General features: G+C 40.2%; 1 protein-coding gene across 1 annotated transcript in view; it reads left to right on the top strand.

Moving 5' to 3' along the window:
- The window catches only part of LOC126481736 (nitric oxide synthase, salivary gland-like), a gene marked incomplete at its 5' end in the record, with an annotated part of 158,570 nt that overhangs the window by 32,912 nt on the left and 109,884 nt on the right, over positions 1–15,774 (top strand). The window contains one exon of the mRNA XM_050105690.1: positions 93–187. Coding sequence (XP_049961647.1) covers positions 93–187 — 95 coding nt within the window. The remainder of the gene's footprint in view (positions 1–92; positions 188–15,774) is intronic.

The following is a 15,774-nucleotide window of genomic DNA, read 5'->3' as shown; positions in this document are numbered from 1 at the left end:
TCTGCACCTTCTTACTGCGGATAAATAAATAAGAAATAAATAAAATGAATATGTAACTGTAAATGCTAAGTTACAAACATCTCAATTTTCAGAGATTCATTCACGATCTCTGTGCAATGAAGAAAATGGAAGACATCTCAGAAAACTCAGCAAATAAAGAAATTTATGAATGCTCGGACACATTGAGGTAAGTTGAAACGGTTAAAATGCATAAACAGCACAACATACTAGCTGTATTCCTACATAAAGCTTTCATATTTACAGATTACATCTATCAAAAGAACTAGCAGTATTTTAGTGATTTCAAAATTGCTACTGCCTTGTTTTAGGAGACAGTTGAGTGTATTATATAATTAAAGAAAAGATGTCACTTCTTGACATAGGTCCAGCATGTAAGACACACAGAGTCAGCTTGATATATTCAGTTAATATGTAAGTTTGTAGCATTTTTCCATATGTGTAACAGAGTCTTTAGTCAGCAATACTGTATCTTCCTTCACTATTTACAATGATCTGCCAATGCTGCGATAGCTTTTAGAGTCCATGACTGTAGAATCAACGTAGTTTTGGGGTAAAGAACTCTTCGAGCCACGTTTGAAGTGTATTTTCATCTGGAAACGAAGTTCGTTGAAGGTAATTTGATGTTTCTGTTGCTGTCTTCAGTCCAAAGATTGGTTTGATGCCGCTCTCCATGCTACTCTATCTTGTGCAAGCCTCTTCATCTCTGTGTAACTACTGTAGCCTACATCATTCTGAATCTGCTCAGTGTATTCATCTCTTGGTCTCCCTCTACTATTTTTATCCTCCACACTTCCCTCCAATACTAAATTTGTGATCCTTTGATGCCTTAGAATATGTCCTACCAACCGACCCTCCTTCTAGTCAAGTTGTGCCACAAATTCCCCTTCTCCCCAATTCCATTCAGTACCTCCTCATTAGATATTTGACCTACCCATCTAATCTTCAGCATCCTTCTGTAGGACCACATTTTGAAAGCTTCTATTCTCGTCTTTTCTAAACTATTTATCGTCCATTTTTCACTTCCATACATGGCTACTCTCCACACAAATACTTTCAGAAAGGACTTCCTGACACTTAAACCTATACTCGATCTTAACAAATTTCTCTTCTTCAGAAATGCTTTCCTTGCCATAGCCAATCTATATTTTATATCCTCTGTACTTTGTCCATCATCAGTTATTATGCTTCCCAAATACCAAGTTTCATCTACTACGTTAAATGTCTCATTTCCTGATCTAGTTCCCTCAGCATTACCTGATTTAATTCGACTACATTCCATTACTCCCGTTTTGCTTTTGTTGGTGTTCATTTTAGATCCTCTTTTCCAGGTAAGGTCCATTCCGTTCAATTGTTCTTCCAGGTCTTTTGCTGCCCCTGACAGAACTACAATGTCATCCCCATGAATTTTAATTCCTAATCCAAATTTTTCTTTTGTTTCCTTTACTGCTTGCTCAATATACAGATTGAATAACACCAGGGATAGGCTACAATCCTGTCTTATTCCTATCTCAATCACTTCTTCCCTTTTGTGTCCCTCGACTCTTATAACTGCCATCTGGCTTCTGTGCAAATCGCAGATACCTTTCGCTGCCTGTATTTTACACCTCCACCTTCAGAATTTGAAACAGAGTATTCCAGTACCATTTGATAGAGAGTGGAAAAGATGAAAATTTGAGGGTGCAGGATCAGGTGAATAAGGTGGGTGAGGAATGACTTCCCAATCCAATCCTGTATAGTGTTTTTAATCAGTCGAGCAGAATATGGACATAACTTCACACAGTCTTCATGGTCGTTGTTGTTAGATTGTGTCTGCGGAACATCTCTATTGTTGACAATAAATGTCAGTATCGATCGTTACATCTCGGAGAAGCAATACACCACACTGCCACTGTTCCACCGGTTGCATAACTTTATGTTTTGTGGATGGAGTACGGGGAGTTGCTGCTTTGCTTGGGGTAAACCATTCTTGTCTGTTCACTATGGTAGCATGACGACACCATTTCTCATCAACAGGATACGAAAACTCGGTGTTGCTCATGAGCCAGTTGATGATAAGCAAACAGAGATGCACCTATGGCCACCCACAGATTTTGTTTTTATTTTGGCTTAGAGGATGCCATACCTATTCACCCAATTTTTGAAACATCCCCATTGTATGCAAATGTTGCACAATGGTGGAATGATCATAGTTCATCATATCTGCCAGTTCTCGAGTATACTGACGTGGATCATCGCGGATTAACGTGTTTAAACAATTTTCATCAAACCGTGAAGATCTTCCTGAATGTGCAGAGTCACTAACATCAAAATTATGCTCCTTAAAATGAGACAACCATTTTCTCGCCGTGCTCTGCCCAATGTAATTATTCCTATACATGGCACAAATGTTTCTGAATTGCTCCGCTGCTGTCACCCCTCTACTGAACTCAAACAGAAGAATATGTTGGAAATTATCCGATTTCTCCATTTTCTATTGTTCACTGCTACACTTGCTACCTCCAAATGATAAAATAATATGTAAACTCAAACAGCAGCAGTGAACTACAAATAAAAAATTTCAATCGAAACATAAACCCATAGCAACAGGAACACCACCACTACAAACTTTTGTACCAATCTCATATACATAAAAAAAAAACATTTGACTGTGGAATAGTAGTGTCACCACTTCAATCACTGGGATACTGTTACCTTGTTTATTACCAACAGGGAGATGTACCTTTCCACGAGTGAAAACTGTAAAGCACTTCTCTACATCTACATACATATTACCTGGGCCACGGGTATGGTACATGGCAGTGGTTATATTGTACCATTACAAGTCATTTCCTTTCTGTTCCTAAATTTTTTCAATAGTGCTTCATGAAAAGAACATTGTCTTCCCTCCAGTGGTTCCATTGGAGTTCATGAAGCATTTCCGTAACACTCATGTGTTCATGGAACCTACTGGTAACAAATGTAGCAGCACTGAACTGCTTTGATGTCTATCTTCAATCCGACCTGGTGGGCATCCCGAACGCTTGAGCTGTACTCAAGAATGGGTCATACTAATGTTCTATACAGAGCCTCCTTTATAAGTGAGATTCACTTTCCTAAAATTCTGCCATTAAACTGATGTTGGTCTGCACCTTTCCTACTATTGCCCTTACATGTCCATTCCATTTCATATAGCTTTACATCATGGGCAATGTACTGTGTTCGATGATTTGAAAGTTATTCAAGCCACTCACACATCTGGAAACTTAATCTGTATACCTGGACCTTCATCCAGTCTGCAGTGGGGCACCTCTCCAAAAATCTAGAAATATGGAATCTGCCTTTTGCCCTTCATTCAAGGTTCACAGGATATGATGTGACAAAAGAAGCTGAATTTCACACAAATGATGCTTTCTAAATCTATGTTAAGTTGTGGGCAGGAGCATTTCTGTCTTAAGGAAATTTATTTCATTCGAACTTATAATATGCTCAAGAATTCTGCAGCAAACTAACGGTAACGGTATTGGTCTGTAATTTTATGAATTCGTTTTTTTGTCCTTCTTATATGCAGGACTTACCTGCACTTTCTTCCAATCCATTTGGACTTTGTGCCGTGCTATAGGTTCACAATAATTGTTTTTCCCAGCATAAATACTCCCCTTGCCTTCTTGACAGAGTCATTAACTTTAGTAACCACTATTGCTATCACACCATGATCACTAATCCCTGACACCACTGATAGGATCAGGCCTGTTTGAAGCTGTAAGGTCTAAAATACACTGTCCACTCATATTAATGTGGCCACCTGTCACAAGCCTGCATAATCACCTTCTGCAGTGCAGCCCACTGCAAGACCTGCAGGAAGAGAATCAATGAGGTTCTGGAAGATACTAGCATGGATGTAGAGACATGCCAACCTCAGTACCATGGCCACCTAAGCTAGGTTTCCATGGCATGAACAGGTTGATCGAGGTGGTCCCACAGATTCTGAACTGGGTTTAAATCTGGAGAGTCTGGTGGCTAGGCAGTATGTTAAACTCATCTTGGTGCTCTTCCAGCCATGCACTTTTACCCGAAGCTATGACACATCACACTGTCCTGGTGGTAAATGCCATCACGCCGAGGAAAAACAAACTGTATGTAGTTTCACCTGGGTGCTTCGGTAATTAGGTTTTTGAATATCTGCATATTATTAGACACAGTTCCTGCTCTTTTGTCAGGGTCTACAGTAGAGTTGGGCAGCATGTGCTGATAGTCCATTTATCTGCATAGTTTAGTTTTCCAAGGTCTTTAGTATGGACAGGGACTGCGATTGTTGTGTGCAGATGCGAGCCGAGTTGGTAACACTTCGCTCTCGGCTTCAGGCTGTGATGGCTTCAGTTACACAGCTTGAGGCTGCTGTGGATGGGCACCACTGTTGTGGGCCGGCCATGGGGATCCAACGGATATCCAGCACGTCTGAGTCCTCTGATCAGTCCTCACCGGTGGCCAACCCAGTTACGGCTTCCACTGAGGTTGACCCCTCACCTGTGGTCGAGTGGGAGGTCACCCCAGGGTGAAGCAGGTGGCAAAAGACTTCCCAGCCAGCCGCACGTAAGGCCTCCCCGGTTTGTCTGACAAACAGGTTCCTGGTGCTGTCTGTGGCTGACACTGTCGCTGAGCCAGATGCTGTGGCCTCTCCTGTTTCAGAGAAAACCACTCAGCCTGCAAGATCTGGACAATCACAGAGGGTGGGATTATTGGTAGCTGGAAGCTCAACGTTAGGCGCCTTACAGGAACCCTTAGGGACTTGGCTGACAAGAAGGGAAAGAAAACCAATGTCCACTCTTTGTGCATACCGGGTGAAGTCATTCCAGATGTGAAAAGGGTCCTCCCAGATGCCATGACGAGCACAGGGTGCAGCCAACTGCAGGTGGTTGCTCACATCGGTACTAATGATGTGTGTCACTTCGGATCAGAAGAGATTATCTCTGGTTCTGAGTGGCTAACAGACTTGCTTGGAACATGAAAGCAGAGCTGACCATCTGCAGCATAGTCGACAGGACTGATTGCGGACCTCTGGTACAGAGCCGAGTGGAGGGTCTGAATCAGAGGCTCAGACGGTTCTGCGACCATGTAGGCTGCAGATTCCTCGACTTGCGCCAGAGGGTAGTTGGGTTTCGGGTTCCGCTGAATAGGTCAGGTGTTCACTGTACGTGGGAGGCAGATACATGGGTAGCAGGGGTTGTGTGACGTGGACTGGGCGAAATTTAGGTTAAAGGGTCTCAAGAATACACAAGAAGCGCTTCAGTCACAAAGGGTGACGGCCGAACATAGGAAGAACGTAGATACAGGAACCATTGGTATAACAGTTGTAAATTGTCGAAGCTGTGTTGAGGAAGTATCAGAGTTCCAAGCGCTAATAGAAAGCACTGATGTTGAAATCGTTATAGGCACTGAACGCTGGTTACAGCCGGAGATAAGCTTATCCAAAATTTTTGCGGAAACCTAACGGTGTTCCGAAAGGATAGGCTAAACACGGTTGGCGGTGGCGTGTTTATTGCTGTCAGAAGTAGTCTAACTTGTCGCGAAAATGAGGTACTATGGGCAGAGGTCATTGTTGGCAACCGGAATAAAATAATAATAGGATCCTTTTACCGACCTTCCAATTCAGATGATACAGTTGCTGAAAGGTTCAAGCCGGGCGGGGTGACCGAGCGGTTCTGGGCACTACAGTCTGGAAACGCGAGACCGCTACGGTCGCAGGTTCGAATCCTGGCTCGGGCATGGATGTGTGTGATGTCCTTAGGTTAGTTAGGTTTAAGTAGTTCTAAGTTCTAGGGGACTGATGACCTCAGAAGTTAAATCCCATAGTGCTCAGAGCCATTTGAACCATTTTTTGAAAGGTTCAAAGAAAACTTGAGTTTGATTTCAAACACGTACCAGACTCATACCATAACAGTTGGTGGTGACTTTAATTTACCGTCGATATGTTGGCGAAAATACATGATCAATTCCGGAGGTACGCGTAAAATATCATCCGAAATTGTGTTAAACGCATTCTCTGAAAATTATTTCGAGCATTTAGTTCATGAGCCCACGCGAATAGTAAAAGGTCGTGAAAACACACTTGACCTCTTGGCAACAAATAATCTTGAGTTAATAACGAGCATCAAAACCGATACAGTGATTAGTGAACACAGGGTTGTAGTAGCGAAATTTAATACTGTAATCCCAAAATGCTCCAAAAATAAGCGAAAAATATACCTATTCAACAAAGCAGATACAAATTCACTTAACGCCTTCCTGAGAGACAATCTCCACTCATTCCAAATTAATAATGTAAGTGTAGACCAGACGTGGCTTGAATTCAAAGAAATAGTATCGGCAGCAGTTGAGAGATATTTACCAAGTAAATTAACAAACGACGGAGCTGATCCTCCTTGGCACACAAAATGGGTTAGAACACTGTTGCAGAAACAACGAAACAAACATGCCAAATTTAAACAAACGCAAAATCCCCAAGATTGGCGATCTTTTACAGAAGTTCGAAGTTTAGCACGGACTTCAATGCGAGATGCTTATATGTTAGCGGCAAGAAAAAAATCAATGCATTCTCTGCGTGATAGCAATGGAGATACTACCGAAGGCAATACTTCCAAAGCACAGTTACTAAACACAGCCTTCCGAAATGCCTTCACAAAAGAAGGCGAAGTAAATATTCCAGAATTCAAATCGAGAACAGCTGCCAACATGAGTAACGTTGAAGCAAATATCCTCGGAGTAGTGGAGCAACTTAAATCACTTAATAAAAGCAAGTCTTCTGGTCCAGACTGTATACCAATTAGGCTCCTTTCGGAGTATGCTGATGCACTAGCTCCATATTTAACAACCATATACAACCGTTCGCTCGACGAATGATCCGTAACCAAAGACTGGAAAGTTGCATAGGTCACACCAAAATTCAGGAAAGGTGGTAGGAGTAATCTATTAAATTACAGGCCCATATCGTTAACGTCGATATTAAACAGGATCTTGGAACATATATCGTGTTCAAACATTATGAATTACCTCAAAGAAAACTATCTACTGACACACAGTCAACATCGGTGTAGAAAACATCATTCCTATGAAGCACAAGTAGTTCTTTATCCACATGAAGTGTTGAGTGCTATTGGCAAGGGATTTCGGATCGATTCCGTATTTCTGGTTTTTCAAGGCTTTTGACACTGTACCACACAAGCGGCTTGTAATGAAATTGCGTGCTTATGGAATATCATCTCAATTATGTGACTGGATTTGCGATATCCTGTCAGAGAGGTCACAGTACGTAGTAATTGACAATAGTCATCGAGTACAACAGAAGTAATTTCTGGCGTTCCCCAACGTAGTATTATAGGCCCTTTGCTGTTCCTTATCTATATAATCGATTTGGAAGACAATCTGAGCAGCCATCTTAGGTTGTTTGCAGATAACGCTGCCATTTATCGACTAACAAAGTCATCAGAAGATCAAAACAAATTGCAAAAAGATTTAGAAAAGATATCTGAATGGTGCGAAAATTGGCAGTTGACCCTATACAAAGAAAAGTGTGAGATCATCCACATGAGTGCTAAAAGGAATTCGTTAAACTTCGGTTACACGATAAATCAGTCTAACCTAAAAGCTGCAAATTCAACCAAATACCTAGGTATTACAATTATGAACGACTTAAATTTGAAGGAAAACACAGAAAATGTTGTGGGGAAGGCTAATAAAAGATTACGTTTTATTGGCAGGACACTTCGAAAATGTAACAGATCTACTATGGTGACTGCCTACACTATGCTTGTCCGTCCTCTTTTTAGAATACTGCTGCGCGGTGTGGGATCCTTACCAGATGGGAGTGATGGAGTACATCGAAAAAGTTCATCGAAGAGCAGCACGTTTTGTATTATCGCAAAATGTAGGAGAGAGTGTTAGAGAAATGATACAAGATTTGGGCTGGACATCATTAAAAGAAAGGCGTTTTTCGTTGTGACAGAATCTTCTCACGAAATTCCGATCACCAACTTCCTCTTTCGAATGTGAAAATATTTTGTTGATACCAGCATACATAGGGAGAAACGATCACCACAGTAAAGTAAGGGAAAGCAGAGCTCGTACGGAAAGATACAGGTGTTCGTTCTTTCCGCACACTATACGAGATTGGAATAATAGAGAATTGTGAAGGTGGTTCAATGAACCCTCTGCCAAGCACTTAAATGTGATTTGCAGAGTATCCATGTAGATGTAGATATAGCAATGGACATGGTCCCAAAAGATACCTGCTTAGTTCTGTTGATCCATTTTGCCGTTCAGAATTATGAGGTCACCTAGAGAACTCCACAAAACCATTCTTCAGATTACAACGCTCCCTCCTCCAGCCTGGACCCTTCCGTCTATTATACGAGGTTGTTCGCTTTTAATGGCCATCTGCCATCGCCACCTGTCACCACTCAATGTATGTCCAATTGCCGTATTGGGGTGCAAATTAGAGCCTTCATCACTGATGAAAAGCAGTCAGCATGGGTGCACGAATCAGGTGCCTGCTACGGAAGTGGAACAATGTTTGCTGAACAGTGGTTAAGGAGACACTATTGATAGCCCCTTGGTTGACATGTGCTCAACAGTTGCACATCTCTTCGTCTACACACATCCCTGCAGCCATCATTCAATCCTTTCATCTATGGTCCATCATGCACCAAAGTTGCCATGGTGCTGTGTTTTGATTGTACCACTTTACCATACATGGTATACTTTAACCAAGGTGGTACATGAACAGTTTATGAACTCATCCATTTCTGAAATGTTACCGCCCTTGGCCTGACAGCCAATTATCATGCCCTATTAGGCATCAGACAAATTGCTCCATTTCTGCTTTACAGAAATGACTGCACTATTTTCCGCATTCCCCGACATGCATTATATACCCCTCCACTGTCAGTGCTGCCACTTGCCATCTGTCAGTTCTTATTGCATGTTGAAGAACATAGGTTATGGTAACACTAAATCATGCGTATCTAAAAGGTACAGATAATACTGTATTCTTTCACTTGACTTGTACTATATTATTTGTATATTATGTAAGCTACAGGACTAAATGAAAAATCAAATCATTGCAGTCTACTTTACAAAATCAAGCATAAGGTATACTTTTTTACTGGAAACATGGTAGTTACTGGTTGTTAACAGATTTATGTGCTTGGCATCTCCATCTCTCTGTTTCACTTTTATTGTGGATAAAGATGAAAATACTAATGATTCTTGCAACTCTCTTCAGTTTGTTACATGAGTGCAGCTATGGTTTGAATTGGACTGGGAGTTGGTTTGTTGATAGTCCAGAATTTGGTGTTAGAATTCTAGAGGTGCAGTATCTCACTTTAGTATCTGTGCTTTGTACATTTACACAGTCTATAGTGCAGTTTTCATTTTGTTGCTAGCATTTTTCCAAAACGGCCTTGCTGTGCTGGTACTACGAACGGCTGAAAGCAAGGGGAAACTACGGCCGTAATTTTTCTCGAGGGCATGCAGCTTTACTGTATGATTAAATGATGATGGCATCCTCTTGGGTAAAATATTCCGGAGGTAAAATAGTCCCCCATTCGGATCTCCGGGCGGGGACTACTCAAGAGGATGTCGTTATCAGCAGAAAGAAAACTGGCGTTCTACAGATCGGAGCGTGGAATGTCAGATCACTTAATCGGGCAGGTAGGTTTGAAAATTTAAAAAGGGAAATGGATAGGTTAAAGTAAGATATAGTGGGAATTAGTGAAGTTCGGTGGCAGGAGGAACAACACTTCTGGTCAGGTGACTACAGGATTATAAACACAAAATCAAATAGGGGTAATGCAGGAGTAGGTTTAAAAATGAATAGGAAAATAGAATGCGGGTAAGCTACTACAAACAGCATAGTGAACGCATTATTGTTGCCAAGATAGACATGAAGCCCATGCCTATTACAGTAGTACAAGTTTATATGCCAACTAGCTCTGCAGATGATGAAGAAATTGATGAAATGTATGATGAGATAAAAGAAATTATTCAGGTAGTGAAGGGAGGCGAAAATTTATTAGTCATGGGTGACTGGAATTCAGTAGTAGGAAAAGGGAGAGAAGGAAACGTAGTAGGTGAATATGGATTGGGGTTAAGAAATGAAAGAGGAAGCCGCCTGGTAGAATTTTGCACAGAGCACAACTTAATCATAGCTAACACTTGGTTTAAGAATCATGAAAGAAGGTTGTATACATGGAAGAACCCCGGAGATACTAAAAGGTATCAGATAGATTATATAATGGTAAGACAGAGATTTAGGAACCAGGTTTTAAATTGTAAGACATTTCCAGGGGCAGATGTGGACTCTGACCACAATCTATTGGTTATGAACTGTAGATTAAAATTGAAGAAACTGCAAAAAGGTGGGAACTTACGGAGATGGGACCTGGATAAACTGAAAGAACCAGAGGTTGTACAGAGATTCAGGGAGAGCATAAGGGAACAATTGTCAGGAATGGGGGAAAGAAATACAGTATAAGAAGAATGGGTAGCTTTGAGGGATGAAGTAGTGAAGGCAGCAGACGATCAAGTAGGTAAAAAGACGAGGGCTAGTAGAAATCCTTGGGTAACAGAAGAAATATTGAATTTAATTGATGAAAGGAGAAAATATAAAAATGCAGTAAATAAAGCAGGGAAAATGGAATACAAACGTCTCAAAAATGAGATCGACAGGAAGTGAAAATGGCTAAGCAGGGATGGCTAGAGGACAAATGTAAGAATGTAGAGGCTTATCTCACTAGGGGTAAGATAGATACTGCCTACAGGAAAATTAGAGAGACCTTTGGAGATAAGAGAACCACTTGTATGAACATCAAGAGCTCAGATGGAAACCCAGTTCTAAGCAAAGAAAGGAAAGCAGAAAGGTGGAAGGAGTATATAGAGGGTCTATACAAGGGCGATATACTTGAGGACAATATTATGGAAATGGAAGAGGATGTAGATGAAGATGAAATGGGAGATACCATACTGCGTGAAGAGTTTGACAGAGCACTGAAAGACCTGAGTCGAAACAAGGCCCCAGGAGTAGACAACATTCCATTGGAACTACTGACGGCCTTGGGAGAGCCAGTCCTGACAATAATCTACCATTTGGTGAGCAAGATGTATGAAACGGGTGAAATACCCTCAGACTTCAAGAATATAATAATTCCAATCCCAAAGAAAGCGGGTGTTGACAGATGTGAAAATTACCGAACAATCAGTTTAATAAGCCACAGCTGCAAAATACTAACACGAATTCTTTACAGACGAATGGAAAAACTAGTAGAAGCCGATCTCGGAGAAGATCAGTTTGGATTCCGTAGAAATACTGGAACACGTGAGGCAATACTGACCTTACGACTTATCTTAGAAGAAAGATTAAGGGAAGGCAAACCTACGTATCTAGCATTTGTAGACTTAGAGAAAGCTTTTGACAATGTTGACTGGAATACTCTCTTTCAAATTCTAAAGGTGGCAGGGGTAAAATACAGGGAGTAAAAGGCTATTTACAATTTGTACAGAAAGCAGATGGCAGTTATAAGAGTCGAGGGACATGAAAGAGAAGCAGTTGTTAGGAAGGGAGTAAGACAGGGTTGTAGCCTCTCCCCGATGTTATTCAATCTGTATATTGAGCAAGCAGTAAAGGAAACAAAAGAAAAATTCGGAGTAGGTATTAAAATCCATGGAGAAGAAATAAAAACTTTGAGGTTTGCCGATGACATTGTAATTCTGTCAGAGACAGCAAAGGACTTGGAAGAGCAGTTGAATGGAATGGATAGCGCCTTGAAAGGAGGATATAAGATGAACATCAACAAAAGCAAAACGAGGATAATGGAATGTAGTTGAATTAAGTCGGGTGATGCTGAGAGAATTAGATTAGGAAATGAGACTCTTAAAGTAGTAAAGGAGTTTTGCTATTTGGGGAGCAAAATAACTGATGATGGTCGAAGTAGAGAGGATATAAAATGTAGACTGGCAATGGGAAGGAAAGCGTTTCTGAAGAAGAGAAATTTGTTAAAATCGAGTATAGATTTAAGTGTCAGGAAGTCATTTCTGAAAGTATTTGTATGGAGTGTAGCCATGTATGGAAGTGAAACATGGACGATAAATAGTTTGGACAAGAAGAGAATAGAAGCTTTCGAAATGTGGTGCTACAGAAGAATGCTGAAGATTAGATGGGTAGATCACATAACTAATGAGGAAGTATTGAATAGAATTGGGGAGAAGAGAAGTTTGTGGCACAACTTGACCAGAAGAAGGGATCGGTTGGTAGGACATGTTCTGAGGCATCAAGGGATCACCAATTTAGTATTGGAGGGCAGCGTGGAGGGTAAAAATCGTAGAGGGAGACCAAGAGATGAATACACTAAGCAGATTCAGAAGGATGTAGGCTGCAGTAGGTACTGGGAGATGAAGAAGCTTGCACAGGATAGAGTAGCATGGAGAGCTGCATCAAAGCAGTCTCAGGACTGAAGACCACAACAACAACAACAACAACGTTTTTCCAAAAAGAAAAGCACTTCAGATGTCAAATTATTCATGACACATCTTCCTGAAAGTTGCAATGGGTATGACTATCTGAACTGAGTCAAATCTAGTCACTGACCTACAAGCCAAGATAATCTATGGCTGCAACTTGCTTGAAACCTCTAGCCACAAGTCCTGCCTTGAAATGTGGAGCATCATCAGTAGTAGAATACTTGATTTTGAACAACAAGTGGTTATCATTGACCTGTTGAAGTGCTGTTGGATCCAGTAATGCCCAGGTTTTGATAACTGTCAATGAAGTAATTCATTGCATTTTTCCATTTTTCTACCTCAGCCAACTTAATTAATTGCTTTCTTGTATGTTCATGGATTAACAGTGTCTAAAATGGATACATGGATTCTCACATCTTGCTGGCAATCTTAATGATCTGCCTCCTCTTAACTGATACTTGCTATTACATTGAACTGCTTCAGCTGCTACTGCTCCCTATTCACTGACATCATCAGAATGTACATATCTGTCTCTCTCTTCACAGAATTCTCCAGAATTTTTCAGTGCAGGAACACTCTGAAGGTTATCTTCATGACCCCCCCCCCCCCCCCCCCCCGTATCTGAATGCACAAAGCTCATCTATTTCTTTTTATTTGGTATCACTGGATGGAAATGACAGTTTACATATCTTACCTATAACACAGTCTTCAACTTACTGATCTTGAAAATTTATCTTGGCAACTGACAACAGTTGTTTAGCTTGCATGACATACTGATGCGGAATTCTCTTGTGCCACTAAATGAGAGTTTCACTAGCAGCAACATTTGCTCTATACTCATGATTTGACATAACCTCAAATTTAATTTTAACTGTTTGTCATGTTTCTCTCCTACTGCAAAAACACTTTCACCCTTTCAAAATTTACACATTTTATTGTCAGACTGATGTACCATGCTTTTAGTGACAGTTGCACCCTAGCACAACAGTCAGTCAGTTAACTCTGAAACACACAAAATCTTGCTGATATGCTTTTCTTTCCATTACTTTCCACTTTTGGCTAGAGTATTAATGTCTCCATGTCCAATATCAGAAATGTATTTTTCACCAGTAATATGAAAAGGATGTGCCTCTGGAAATTATTCATAGGTTATGGACCAAGAATATTGATTCAAGGTGTGATCAGCTGCTCCTGAATCCATTTACTATGCTTCTCCAGCTGTCTCTGGAGAGCTTCTCCATTGGTATAAGACTGATTTTCAGTTACAGATCTTTGCTTTTTGCAGTCATGAATCCAGTGACCCACATTATGAAAATAGTGACAAGTACCTGACTTTGCAAAATGCTAAGGTTTTTACCACAGTTTTTATTTAGCTGTTACTTGCTGCATATGCTAAAATTTCACGTTTATCACTTGTGTTCATTCTCCTTTCTCTACAGCAAGTCCGGACATCAGACTGCTAAGTGATCATTCATTTGCCGGCACAGATTCCCACACACTGACAAAATAGTTGTATGCTCCTGGTAGAGTCATGACAGTTTTTGTAACGATTATCTGCACAGGTATTTGCTCACCTAGAATCTGTAAGTGATGTGTAAGACCCTCAATTCTGGCAATATGTGTCCTTACATTATTAGTTGGTTTCTTCTGCAAACTATACCACTGCTGCAGTAAGATGTAAACACTGGTACCATATTTTTGTTCGAAAATGGACACTAGCCTGTCCTACATATCTTTCTATGTGTGGCATTTCATATATGCATTATTGTTTCTTTCTTAAACTGACTTGACGTTTATTTGTTCAGCATTGGCCGAGTCACACTACGTCCACTCTGCAACCAACTTGCTGTATGCATTATTATTGGATGTTTCTTCAGCAGTTTATTCAAGCCATCAACAGTCCAATCATTGTGTGATTTTAATACTATGCATACTTAAAACTTCCAACCAGTCCAATTTCTGATTATGTGAATGATCTCACTTTTCTTCTTCAGGTCAAGCTATTTTGCTCTTAATGCATGGCTCAAAAACTAACCTCGCATGGCACAATCATACGTAAATTATTACACACCCAATCCTTACGCGCGCCCACACACACACACACACACACACACACACACACACACACACACACACACACATACGACAGAATATACAGTGATACTGAGATGCAAAGGAGCTGCACAGGACAAGAAATTTTAATGGGAATAAAGAAGAAAAATCACTGAGGTTCTGATATATGTAAAAGAAATAAATTTGACCTTCTTTTACATGTTTTTAATTTTTAAAAATTGGGTTACTTTTTGCTATGAATCATTTGTGTACTTGGTTACTGATTGTCTGTGATGTATCTTGCATTGTGGAGTTGGACCCTTTGATCAGAATACTTGTGCCATTAGTAAATGTCACTATTTTTGCTGTTATTAATTGTAACTGTATTTGTTTACTTACATAATTCTTACAAATTAAAAACTGCCATGCTTTCTTTACACATGAACGTTTTCTCAACCTCCTATAACACATTTATCATATTAGCTTATTTACCTATCAACTTCTGTGAACAGAATTCAAGAGAATGTCAATTCTCTTAACACTGAGCAATGTCTGTGCTTATGGTTGATGGCAAATTGCAATAAAAAAATTGAACTCCACTCTATAAGCCTGATTTTTAATTCTGGAAATATTCTAGACTTCTGTACTAATCCTACATTTACATGTATTTGTGAGGCAGACAACACGCATCTATTTTCACCTTCCTCCTACACGCAGAATACTATACAGGATACCTCTTCTCCTCAGGGCTAGTCCTGCTGCATAGTAAAGCCAGGCAGCAGCCTAAGGCGATGAAACTTTGAAAAAATGTGCTTCATCTGCGGCTACAAAAGCACTAGTCAAGTGCAGTTCACCTTGCTGATAATAAGAGTGTATCCCACAAAACGTAAAAAAATCCATATCCACATTGTCTACATAAGAGTTATACAAACATCAAAAATACTTTTTCTTCTTTTTCATTCCAGAGATTTTAATTTATTTTAAATATCTGAGTACTTACAAAATAGTCCTAATTTTCTGCAAACAATTTAGTAATCTCATGATTAGCATTATTATTAATGCCAGTGGATGAGTGGTAAGAGTATCTGCCTTTTGCCAACAAATTAACAGGTTAAAATGAAGTTGAAGGAGGTCCTTTTTCCAAACTTCAAAATGCTTCACACCCCATTACATCCAAAAATACAGCCTCTAAATGAAACCTGAAGATCTGTA

This window comes from Schistocerca serialis, chromosome 5 (assembly GCF_023864345.2).
Source record: "Schistocerca serialis cubense isolate TAMUIC-IGC-003099 chromosome 5, iqSchSeri2.2, whole genome shotgun sequence".
NCBI classification, from domain to species: Eukaryota; Metazoa; Arthropoda; class Insecta; order Orthoptera; family Acrididae; genus Schistocerca; species Schistocerca serialis.
This window is presented reverse-complemented; position numbering and strand designations above follow the sequence as displayed.